General features: G+C 39.7%; 1 protein-coding gene across 1 annotated transcript; it reads right to left on the reverse strand.

Moving 5' to 3' along the window:
• Nucleotides 1-4,300: 4,300 nt before the first annotated feature.
• On the reverse strand, nucleotides 4,301-5,565 carry LOC117472914 (three-finger toxin MALT0070C-like). Its single transcript, XM_034118361.1, has 3 exons — nucleotides 5,414-5,565; nucleotides 4,977-5,078; nucleotides 4,301-4,880 (listed from the first exon to the last, which is right to left on the reverse strand). The coding sequence occupies exons 1-3, from the start codon at nucleotides 5,457-5,459 to the stop codon at nucleotides 4,732-4,734; spliced, it is 297 nt and encodes a 98-aa protein (XP_033974252.1). The 5' UTR covers nucleotides 5,460-5,565; the 3' UTR covers nucleotides 4,301-4,731.
• Nucleotides 5,566-12,475: the final 6,910 nt, after the last annotated feature.

Below are 12,475 nucleotides of genomic sequence, written 5' to 3' on the forward strand. Positions count from 1 at the left end.
AAAAACTGGATGGAAAATGACAACCCCGTCAATGCTCTTCCAATTTATAGTCCTTCAAACATGAACACTTATTTCCCTCACTAGCCTCCTCCCAAAGTGATCACATCACCCCAGAGACAGCCATGCACCAAACCGGTTTCTGTTTGTTTCCGTTAGACCAGGGGTGGGCATTTTACGGCCCGCGGGCCACATCCGGCCCGTTGGCCGGCCTTGGTCGGCCCGTGTGAGGTTGATCATAAATTATAACATAATGAAAAAAAACAGCAACCTTTTCAAAATAAAAGCAACACAGCTGTATTGCTTGCATGGCGTAAATACTTTTCTAACTGTGTTGCTTTTATTTTGAAAAGGGCGCTGCTGTTTTTTAAATTTATTTACGTAAACGCGCATGCTGTGAACAGCTACGAGTGATGCTGGCCGGCTAGTCCTCGAAATGTCCGCTAAGGGCAAAAAAAGAAAGATCGATACTGAATGCCGCGTTTTCAACAAGACATGGACCGCTAAGTATTTATTTACAGAAGTGAAAGGTAAAGCTGTGTGTTTAGTTTGTGGTGCGCAGGTCGCTGTGTTCAAGGAGTACAATTTGAGTCGCCACTATGCTACCAAACACGCAGACAAATACAAGAACCTGTCTGAGGAAGAGCGGGCAAAGGGGTCGGATGCTTTGCTAGCTAAGCTGCAAAGTCAACAACACATTTTCACAAAACATTCCACATCCAGAGATGCAGCTGTCAAGACGAGTTATGTCTTAAAAGTAAACCGTTTTCGGACGGAGAGTTCATTAAGGAGTGTTTGTTGGACTCTGCCGCACTAAAACCCAGAGTGAGGATGTTGTGAGTGCGCCGCCGCCGACTCCGAAGCAGCAACAATTCGAATTTGGAGGACCGGTAACCAAAGCAGAGATGGACAGGCTTGTAGCATCCTTCATAGTAGAGGAAATGTTGCCCATTTGCACAGTGGAATCACCATCGCATCGTTCAGAGATATCAGAGGTGGGGACTCGAGTCACATGACTTGACTCGAGTCAGACTCGAGTCGCATATTTTTGGACTTGAGACTTGCTTGACTAACATTGATAAAAGACTTGACTTGACTTTGACTTGGTATTCATGACTTGAGACTTGACTTAAGCTTGAGACAGATGACTTGAAAGGACTTGACTTTTTAAAATTAAATATTTGCGTTTGTTTTTGTATTGAGATATTACGTTTAGTTTTTTCAAAATGTGATTGGGTGATTATAGCGCTGTTACGTGCCAGGCAGGCTGTACTTGTGTGGTTCTCCTTCCTTCCTGCTTTTCTCTCTTCTCCCTGTCTTCTGCACAGCTAATCAGCAGCTGATCAGGACCTGCCTGTGCACCAGAGTCTGATGGCTGATTGGATCCTCTCACCCTAAGCTGGCCTATCAGCAGCCAGGGCCGACCATAAAGGAGGCACCCAGGAAGTCTTCTCGCTCTCTCACTCTGGGTAGATTGCTGATGGAGGAGCCTGCAATTTACTGCCTTGCAACGACAATATTTCTCTTTGTTTTGTATGACCTATATTGAAAGTGTGTGTGTTGAGAGGTGGAGGAGTTAGGTAAGTCTGGGGTACCCTGTACACTTCTCATCACGTAGTTAACTAATGTTAAGACACTAGGTTAGCGGATTGTTGCCACCCCTGTATTCTGTTTGGTCCAATTCTGAGTAGTTTAGGTAGTGAGGGTTTTTGTTTGAGTTTTGGTTTCAAAGGATAGACGTAGAGATAGGCCTGGTTGTTATGCTTGTTTCTTTTACTGCCCCGGTCATCACCAAGGCACTTCTGAAGTTTTTCTCCATGTTTGGTCTACCGAAGGTAGTTCAAACAGACCAAGGTACCAACTTCATGTCTAAAGTGTTTGCCCGGGTACTTGACACTTTAGGTATCAAGCATGTGACATCCAGCCCATATCATCCTGAAAGTCAGGGGGCATTAGAGAGGTTTCACCAGACTATGAAATGCATGTTAAGAAAACATTGCCACGAGTCTCAAAAAGATTGGGATGACGGTGTTCCTTTTGTGTTATTTGCTGCCCGTGAAGCTGTTCAGGAGTCTCTAGGTTTTAGTCCTGCTGAGCTAGTGTTTGGACATGAGGTCAGAGGTCCTTTAAGAGTTCTTAAAGAGCATTTGATCATGCCAACGAAAAAAGTTTGCAGTATTCCGGAGTATGTCGCCAAACTAAGGGATCGTCTACATCGTGCTTGCTCCTTGGCTAGAGAAGCTCTGACCTCTACTCAAGGGAAGATGAAGAAACGCTACGACCAGAAGGCGGTAGCGCGCTTGTTTCAGCCAGGTGACAAGGTGTTGGTTCTACTGCCTGTACCTGGTTCTGCTCTGTCTACTAAATTTTCTGGTCCTTATGTTGTAGATAAAAAGCTCGGTGAAACAAATTACGTCATTCAAACACCTGACCGCAGACGTCCTACCAGAGTGTGTCATATCAACATGCTGAAGGAGTACTGCACCAGGGATGACCAAAATGAATCTTCCAAAGCTCACCAGGTGGAGACAACCGTCTCTCCTATGGCTTCAGTTTCAAGGGTGAGCTCAAATGAGGATGAGGATGAGTTGGTGATGCGTAGTGCAACACCACAGGGGGCAAGACTAAGCAATACTGAGGTATTGGCTGATTTGCCCAATTACTTGTCTCATCTTCCTGATAACCAAGAAAGTGATATACAGAAACTGATATTCGACTTTGCATGTCTTTTTAATGACACTCCCTCACAAACATCTGTCCTAGCTCATGATGTGGTCTTGACCAACCCTAGGCCCATCAAACAGCGTGCGTACAGGGTTAACCCAGTTAAGAGAGAGATTATGAAAAAGGAAGTTGAGTATCTACTTGAAAACGGATTTGCAAGGCCTAGTTCCAGTCCCTGGAGTTCCCCTTGTGTGCTAGACACAAAGTCAGATGGAAGTCCCAGATTCTGCACTGACTTTCGCAAGGTTAATGCTGTCACTGTCCCCGATGCACACCCGTTACTGCTCATTGATGACTGCATCGATGAAATTGGTCCTGCACAATTTGTCAGTAAGCTGGACATGTTAAAGGGATACTGGCAAGTTCCTTTAACACAGCGTGCTTCTGATATTTCAGCCTTTGTGACACCTGACAGTTTCCTTCAGTACACTGTGATGCCTTTCGGTATGTGTAATGCACCTGCCACCTTTCAGAGGCTTGTAAATCTTGTATTAGGACATGTTTCAAACTGTAAGGCATATCTGGACGACATTGTTGTCTATTCTAATGACTGGGCTAGCCACATGTCTACCATAAGAGAAGTTTTTAAGTGCTTGTTGGCCGCATCCTTAACGTTAAACCTTGCCAAATGTGAGTTTGGAAAAGGTACCGTTCTCTACCTTGGTCAGCAGGTTGGTCGAGGATAGATAGATGGATGGATAGATAGATGGATAGATAGATAGATGGATAGATAGATGGATAGATAGATGGATAGATAGATGGATATATAGATAGATAGATAGATAGATAGATGGATAGATAGATAGATGGATGGATGGATATATAGATAGATAGATAGATAGATGGATAGATAGATAGATAGATAGATAGATAGATAGATAGATGGATAGATAGATAGATAGATAGATAGATGGATAGATAGATAGATAGAGAGATACATAGATGGATAGATAGATAGATGGATAGATAGATGGAAAGATAGATAGATAGATAGATAGATGGATAGATTTAAAATATTGAAGTTAAAAGCATCAATCTGGTGCACTTTGAGAGCAAAATTAGGAGATATATGGATACATCTCTCAACACCCATATGAAACAGAACAGTAAGCAGATTTTCTTTTTCTTTATGGATATTTTACAAATCACTCCCCTTTCAAACTGTATTCTTGTTTATTAATAACAACTTTGTTGTACTGTTATATAGTATTTTATACCTGTTTTTCATATATTCTCTTATTTCTTTATAACTATAATGATCATATAAAGATGCCTGTACCTCACTGAGCTGAGGTTATCAGAGCCTCTCAGTCTTTCAGGAGAGAGCTCTCTCCCCCCCCCCCCCCCCCCCCCCCCCCGCGGCCCCTTACACAGTAAATGCCAATGTTAATAAAAGCACACAGAAGCTGTATACGTTTTTTGGGAGTTTGATTTATTTTAAATTAACACAAATACAAAATTAAAACCTATAATTGCACTCTAAAAACCATTATTTCAACAACAAAAAAGGGCGCTGTACGCAATATAGGCGTAGTTCTGTTAGTATAGATGAATACCTTATAGAGAAGTTCAGCAAATGTTTTCTGTCTTTTTATTAATGCTTGTGTTGACCTGTTGATCAAAAGTAACTCACAGTCCAAACATTTTAGTCCGCTGATCTGCTCATTAATCCTGAGCAATTTAATTTATTAATTTCCTCAATATTGTTAATGTTTTATGTCCTGTTTTGTCACCCATGTTTCTTATTATGGCTTCATGACAAAACTGCCGTTGCTGTACATAGTAATGTGAAATGCAGAACAAATCAATTAAACAATTACATAATCATTCATAATGTTGTCTTTTATTGAACAAATGTTGAGATGCATTAGGCGCTATACAAATGTCATCTATTATTATTATTATTATTATTATTCATTTACAGCTTTTATACGTCCGGAAATGTATTTATTCTTCTAGGGTTCCAAAAAAAGAAGACACATTTTGTTAAGCTGTAGCTGCTCCGGAGCCTCAGAGAAAGACGGTGATGATGGCCGAGGAGAGCAGCAGGAGGAGCGGACTGCTGCCGGCGGGCATGGCGCTGTTACACAGGTCGTAGAAACAGCACTTAATGGGTTCAACACATAACTCGCTGGTCATGCAACTCTTGGTTTTCAAACCTGCAAGGTGCGATATAAAGAAACTCAGTTTAAACAAGCCACCAAGCATTTGAAGAGAAATATAGCACTGATGATCTATTTGAAGTGCTAACTCACCCAAGAACTCGACGCTGGAACAACGGTTCAATCCGGAAGGACAAGTCTTCACCGCTGAGCAGCCGATACCTCCAACACATGTGTGGCATTTCAACCCATAGGCTATACAGAAATTGAGAAAAGTGCCAAACATTGTTCAGGAAACACATAATGTAATGCTCTTTTTATCACCATAAAAATGTATTTTGCCTCCAATACTTTTGCTTAGTTGCAGTTTCTGAAAATAGGTCTATTAAATCAAAGTATGGATGCACAACTAAATATTTTTAAGAAAGCAATTTTAAATCCGATACAAATATATGCTTTCAAATTCATAATCAAAGAATGTGCCAAATCAAACTACTGCGACATAATTCCAGGTCACCATCATGATAACTTAGAAAAAACTTACATTTCTTTGTGTTTCAACATGAAGCCAATATATCAGTTGTTTTTACCTGCAGACAGTGTCATGAAGAGGATCAGAGCTCCATAAAAATGCATCTTGAACAGAGAGGAAATCACACCTTAAATAACCCGTGTAGGAGAAAAACTGGAGGGAAAATGACAACTCCGTCAATGCTCTTCCAATTTATAGTCCTTCAAACATGAAAACTTATTTCCCTCACTAGCCTCCTCCCAAAGTGATCACATTACCCCAGAGACAGCCATGCACCAAACCGGTTTCTGTTTGTTTCTGTTATACTATGCACATAATGAGAGTGCCTTATGTGGCACACCTTTTTGGATAACTGATATTTTATTGAAAGATGATATAGTTTTGTTCAATAACTTGCATGTCACATATCCAGACACCAATGCCTATCGGATGTTATGACATTCGTCCACATTCACTTTATTTGATAAGCTTTTGGAATGTTTCAATTTCATTCATATGAATGACCAAATGAGTCCAAATGAATGCAACATTGTCATGTATTCTGGACAAGTAAAACACAACTAATATTATTACAATTTTGTCCACATTATATTTTTAAATAAAAATAATGCAAATTTGAGTTTAATTTATTTTTGGGTCATACCTGTTGCTCAACCGAGACCCAGTTACATGTATTTTTTTCCCATTAACTTCAGGGGTCCAGTCTAAACTAATTACTTTTTCTCTCAGCATTGAGAACATTTCAGAACACATTTATTTACATGTACACAACATCACCATAGTCCTTTCTTGGCCTTCAGTAGCTTTATGCCACACACTCAGCACTGAACCTCCTTCTCACAGTCCTCTTCTGCTGAAGTAAAATACATGATTTATTAACATATTTTATTAATATTTTAGCTAATGACTCATATGAATATGTGCCATGTACACATTCAAGGACTTCAAAATACAAACAGGGGAGAGCAAATCATGCAAACAAGGGTGTGTTGTCTCGTGTGTGAGCTGGGAAAGCCACACATGTCAAATATTTGACAGCGAAACAGAATGTCCGAGGTTGCAGTCGAATAGTCCAAAAATCAGCTCCTAACGTCTATCCCTATCGTCTATCCCTTGACCTCTGTGTGAGACGTCACGGGGTTAAGGGATAGTGGATAGGAGAATTCAAAAGGATTTAGGAGAAGAGACTGCGGTACTTTAGAGAATCCGACTGCACTTTTTTTTTTAACGAGGGACTACTGTAAACTCATCTAGAGACTCTGCACCGTGCTCTGATGCTGTTGTTTTATGCTTTATGAATGTGGACAACAGATAAACATTTTCTTCATGACCAAAGTTGGAATTGAAATAAAAAAGGAAAGTGAAACTTATGCTCGTCACCCTCTCCCTCCGGTCCACATTAATACAAATGATCCCAATACGTATTATTGTATGAAAAGATCTTAAAATCAATACAAATGTATTTATTATAAACGTTAGTCCTTAAAATCTATCACTGTGTATATCACCATTCAAACATATTTTAAAAGTTGAACAAACCCCACACAGCTCAGTAAAGACTGTGAAATGTTGACTTTATTTGATCATTTCAGTAAAAACTAACTTTCATATTTATCTTTTTGATTATAATACTGATGAACGTTCAAAACAAAGCACTTTGGCAAGTTACCGTTTTAAAAAGCTTAATAAGCACCGTAACTTTCATGATATAATTTCTCGGTGCTGTTGTGTGACGGCAAATGCTGCGGCTGCAAGGCATTGTGGGCCAGCATTTTCTCCTCTCCTTTCGTAAAGGGAGGTCCAGTGGTTCCTAAGCTAAAGGAGGTTATAAAAGAAGTTTGAAGTGTCTTGTTATCCTGTGTTTAAATTCCCCTGTCTCCCATGTGTTCTTCGTCAGTTCGTCTTGTCTCATAGGTCAGATCTATGCTCTTCTTGTTGTCAAGATATTTTGTTCCTCACTACGCGAGCGATTTTGTTTTGTTCTCTTTTTGTCATCTCATCCAGAGATTTGATAGTGTTTATTTTGTTCATCTATCTGAAAATAAAGTATCTTACAAATACTTTACCTCTGTCTCCTGGGTCGTGCAATTGGGTCCTATACCCTGAGTTCCTGAGTTCGTAACAAAAGTTGGAACAACGGTTTCAAATCAGCATCTCTTAGACAAACAATTACAATTAATAACTAAAATAAAACTCCAAACATCTTTAATTGTGCTACTTTTTTGTAAAGCTCTTTTAGTTTTAAACCTGATTTTTATAAGCTTCTTAGTTTTTGCAACAGTCTGTAAATATACACAACTTTATAATAAAATGCACACATTTACCATTTTCTAGACTAAACACAGGTATGATCCTAAGTTAAAAAAATATGAGGTTATCATGAGGTTGTTAACATCGCAATTTATCAGTAGATGTTTGCTGGAACTGTTTGTAAACAGCGTGTTTCCTGACGGACACACACAGCGTTGAGACCGATCAGGTAGAGACTGGTCTACAGTCAGCACCGATGCAGACTGGGGGTGTTTCTCAATCGCGAGTAAAGCTGCTTCAGAGCCACTATTTCAAGCATACTACGTCATCGAGTGCCGCCGAAGTACTGTTCCAATCTCCAGTATACTTGGAAATCTACCGAGCGGTACTCCGTTTGGAGAAATATCGAGTCTGCACATGAGTAGACTTCGCGGTCTTAAAATCCCCACAATGCTTTGCGCACGGACCAATTTCCCCAAATCTGTGGCGGAAGATGTAAGGCGGGGCCTCTCATATGACGCACACCTGCACACTTGCTAGCGTGTTCCACACTTCGTTTTCCGAATGCCAGGAAGTATTCTTGACTCGCTTCTGAAGCAAGATGCTCGGCAGACATGTGCTACCAAGCAAGCGTACTCGCGATTGAGAAACACCCTCGCTGTTTGATGTCTTGATAACCCACTCCTCCTCCACACTCGTTGGTTTGGAACAGCACTTAATAATGTGGTGGACCCTCCGCGCGAACGCGCAAACGGAGGGGTAGTGTGTAGGGATAGGGTGTAGGGGGCCGTTTGGGATTGGGCCGACATGTGTAATGGAGCTATAGACAGGCACCAAAATGATCAGTTGATAGTGATGCAAATTGGATCACTCATTTGTATTATTATATTTCCTGCTTGGCAATTTTTGCTTTTTCCCCTTCCAAAACAGGAAGCAGGCACCACAATGATCAGATACTGTAGCAAACAATGTTTCTTTTATGTAATTTAAAGCACTTAAAAAAATATTGCATTTATTTCTACAGCAGCATCTAGCATTTATTCATATTCTAAAACCTAAGTGAAGTTTAATTTTTAAATGTTATCTTTTATTTTACTTGATCTGGTTTTACAAAATCTAAGAGTATACCTTTTAGGTTAAATTATTCCTTTAAAAGAGCTTTATTATTAAATGTACATATGATATTACAACAGCATTTAGTTGTTACAGCTGGTGGATGTCAAGCACACTTAAACTACTTTACATTAGCCCACTGTTTGTTAGTTTAATCTAAATCACAGTAGCATTAGATACTCCAGCAGTTACATGAACTTTGTTGAGTAAGAAAAGACTACATTTCCCTTGCAAATCATTGAAGCATCTGGCTCCTGTTGCTATCGCAGTGCTAAGCCAGTGCTTATCTTGACCCCACCTCATTGGTCCCGACTGAAATATCTTGGCAATAATTGGATTGGATTTTAAACAACTTTGGTTAAGGCTTTCACAGTCCCCAGAGGATGGACCATTGCTGTAGATGTTCGTTATGTACTGCTCTTGTTTACATTGTTTTCTCCAATGGGATGTGACAGGTTGAAAGCATATATGCACATTCTTCCTCTGTTTCTCCTTTCAGCAAAATGCACACTTCCAATAACTTATCAGCTGTTAGTTACTTGACATCCACAGCCACCTCTTCTGCCCTGCAATAACCTAACTACCATCATCCCCCGCCCCCACGTGTTCTTCATTCAATTTATTAATATTACAGCTTCATTTCCCCATGCAGCCTTATTATAGTGTGCACCATTAGCATAGTTTCAAGGTTCAAGTTACATTACAAGCTCTTTAATTTTATAATAACAACAATTACAGAGAGCAGTCCCTCTAATCATGCTCAATAACATTTCATAAAACACCACACACACACACACACACACACACACACACACACACACACACACGCGCGCGCGCACACACACACACACGGACATTTTAGTTAACCGGACTTACTGTTGATGTGAAATCCGAAAACATTTTTTTAAATAAAATAATACTTTATTCCGAGTTTGCTTACTTTTCTGTTTGGAGGTCATCACATAACGTGCATTGTAATACACGGTTCGGCTGCATTAAATATTACATATCTGCCGTAGTTCTGTATTTATAGAGCCCTGATGAGAAGACTTCTGGACAAACAGGAAGCACTGCCGCCAAAACTGAAAACGTGACGTGGATCATAAATATATCAGCAATTAAACAACATCTTACATTTATTTTCACACAATACGTCTCCTTGCAGTATCAATACTAATTCGGCTGACTTTTATATTTGATCCAATTGGTAGATAGGCTGTATTTACACCATAACGGTGCACAGCTGATAGAAAGGCACATCTAGTGGTTAAAGCACGTTATTGAATTGTATTATTTTATTATTTTTCACAAAAATGAAACCATCAATAGCAGAAACAGTATTAACTGTAAAACACCCAAAAAAAAAGATCATTAGTGGTTTTGTTTTATATATATTTTAAGGATAAGAATAGCAATGTAACACTGTCTATGACACTTACTGTATAACACTGATTTGAAAAACATACAGAAAAAACTAATTCACTGCCCTTAATAAAGTATTTAAATATACATTTCAGGTGTGCTGTTTTGTTTAGATCATTGACATCTGGAGCTCTTTTAATGTCCTTTTTGATTATTGTTACACCAGGTCTTGTCAAAACCTTTATTCCATATTCAATATCCATTACTAAACAAAACAGCAATTCTACTCCACTACAATTCAGAGGTTAACCTGGTATTTTTACTCCACTACATTTATTTTAGTTACTTTGCAGATTCTGATTAATGATGTGAAATATAAACAACCCTTAAATCAGGCTTTAGTTACACCTGAGTAAAATTCAGGGAAAGGTGATTGTCAAGTGCCAACAATCAGGAGAGATATTTGATAGTTGCTGCTTGAGAAGACTAAACATTTATCTGCAGATCCCTATAAAGTATATTCATTACTCGTTATTCTCTACTAATAGTTCATTAAAGACTGTATATAATGGCTATTTTGCATATCCCTTTCAAGATTTCAAGATTTTCTAAGGTTCATTGACATATCATATACACAACTAATTCAATAACGTGCTTTAACCACTAGGCGGTGCACACAGCCATAATAACTTTGTGTTATTAGTGTAGGACACTTGTGTATGTATAACATCTGAAGATGTGTAGTTTTATTCATGTTTTCACATAATTGTACAGGATATTGCTATATTATTTCACATGTTTTACTTATAATATCTGATTTGTAAAACATCACAGACAGAAAGGTATATCCGTCATTTAACAGTAAGCTATTGAAATTCTGAATCCATAGATGTGTCTCCCATCACCCAAATCCCCTGACTATTCTCTCAACTCAGTATTTACATTCTTATATTCAAAGAAAATCAGTAATATCTTTAAAAACGACAAGTCCTTTTATATCAGCTGTGCACCGTTATGGTGTATAACGTATTTTTTTTTTTCGGATTTCACATCAACAGTAAGTCCGGTTAACTAAAATGTCCGTGCAGAACAATACCCCCAACCCATAGATCCGTGGGTGAATAATGTCAATCACCACATTACACACATCCCTTCACATTTACATTTTAATTTACATTAAAGTATTTCGTGAGGCCTTCTAAAATGTTTTAAAATATAATTAGGGTTTAGGTTTTGCCTGGCAACGCAATCGCACCACGTCACGTCCGTTAATTCCACATCCACACCAGTCTATGATCCACACACATGGATTAACATCGATTTAATACATTAATATAGCCTTTGTTTCTGCTAAAAGAGGTGTCGACCAGCTAGGGCAACACGAAAATCGGCGAAATCAAGTGTGACGATTAAAAAATAAATTAAAAACATCTCATTTTGACAATAAAAACCGACCAATAGGCGCGGTAGACCATTTGCTTGGCACTTCCGGGTATTTCTCCACTGGTTGGGCCATGTTAACAATACCGTGTAACTGTCACGTTTGAAGGGACGAAACCGTGACATATTCACGTCTCCCAGCATGGTAGATCGTCACATGTTCACGTCTTGCCGTGATACCGGGTTGGTCTACACAGCAGCGTTAAAAAAATCTTGGAGGTGGGCGTATCTGAAGCTTGGGGATTTTTTGCGAACAACCAATCACATGAATCTCCCGCCCGCGACATACGAAGCAAAAAAGCCCGAAGTAAACTGGATATAAACTCCCAAAACAGGCAAAAACATACCACTGTCTCTGCCACCTCCCTCCATGCCTGGCTCCTCCGGTTTATATCCCGGTAGGTCTGGTCATAAAGCACCGGGTGATTGATTCGCTACCGCTAATTTCTCCTCCATTTTTTGGAATATGAGGAAATGACCTGCGGTATGTCTCTCCCAGCATACACGCCGTTTGATTGGCTAGAGCTTGAACTGTCAGATTTGCGTACACGGGATTTGATTGGCTGACGCTTCCACCTCAGCCTCAAAAGTTGAACATTGTTCAACTTTGAATCCTGAAAATCCTGAAAATCTCCGCTCGCCTGCCCACAATGCATTTCGGCGAAAAGTGAGGGAAAGTGACGTCACCCCATTCAAAGTGAATGGGCAGAAGCGTTTCAAGATTTTTTTAACGCTGCTGTGTAGACGCACCGTCACTGTTGCGAGAGGAGGCCAGCCGAAATTGGCTTCCCTTGGAGGGAAGCCAGAGGCGGCTGGCTTCCCTTGCCTCACAATCCAATCAAATCGCATCAACTTAGTGGTGCAGTGACGCGTCCTAAAACCCGGAAGTAAGCTGCGCTCGCGTTCCCTCGACAAAAAAGCAATGGGATTTCTCCATAGGATTTTGGAAAAGAGC

The sequence above is a fragment of the Trematomus bernacchii genome, unplaced genomic scaffold, assembly GCF_902827165.1.
Source record: "Trematomus bernacchii unplaced genomic scaffold, fTreBer1.1, whole genome shotgun sequence".
Lineage (NCBI taxonomy): Eukaryota > Metazoa > Chordata > Actinopteri > Perciformes > Nototheniidae > Trematomus > Trematomus bernacchii.

Excerpts from the sequence above, each read along its gene's own strand:
- LOC117472914 (XM_034118361.1), bottom strand. The coding sequence starts at position 5,459 with ATGCATTTTTATGGAGCTCTGATCCTCTTCATGACACTGTCTGCAG. Across the intron at positions 5,079-5,413 it reads CTTCATGACACTGTCTGCAG|CCTATGGGTTGAAATGCCAC; the intron begins GTAAAAACAACT and ends ATTTCTGTATAG. Across the intron at positions 4,881-4,976 it reads TTCCAGCGTCGAGTTCTTGG|GTTTGAAAACCAAGAGTTGC; the intron begins GTGAGTTAGCAC and ends CGCACCTTGCAG.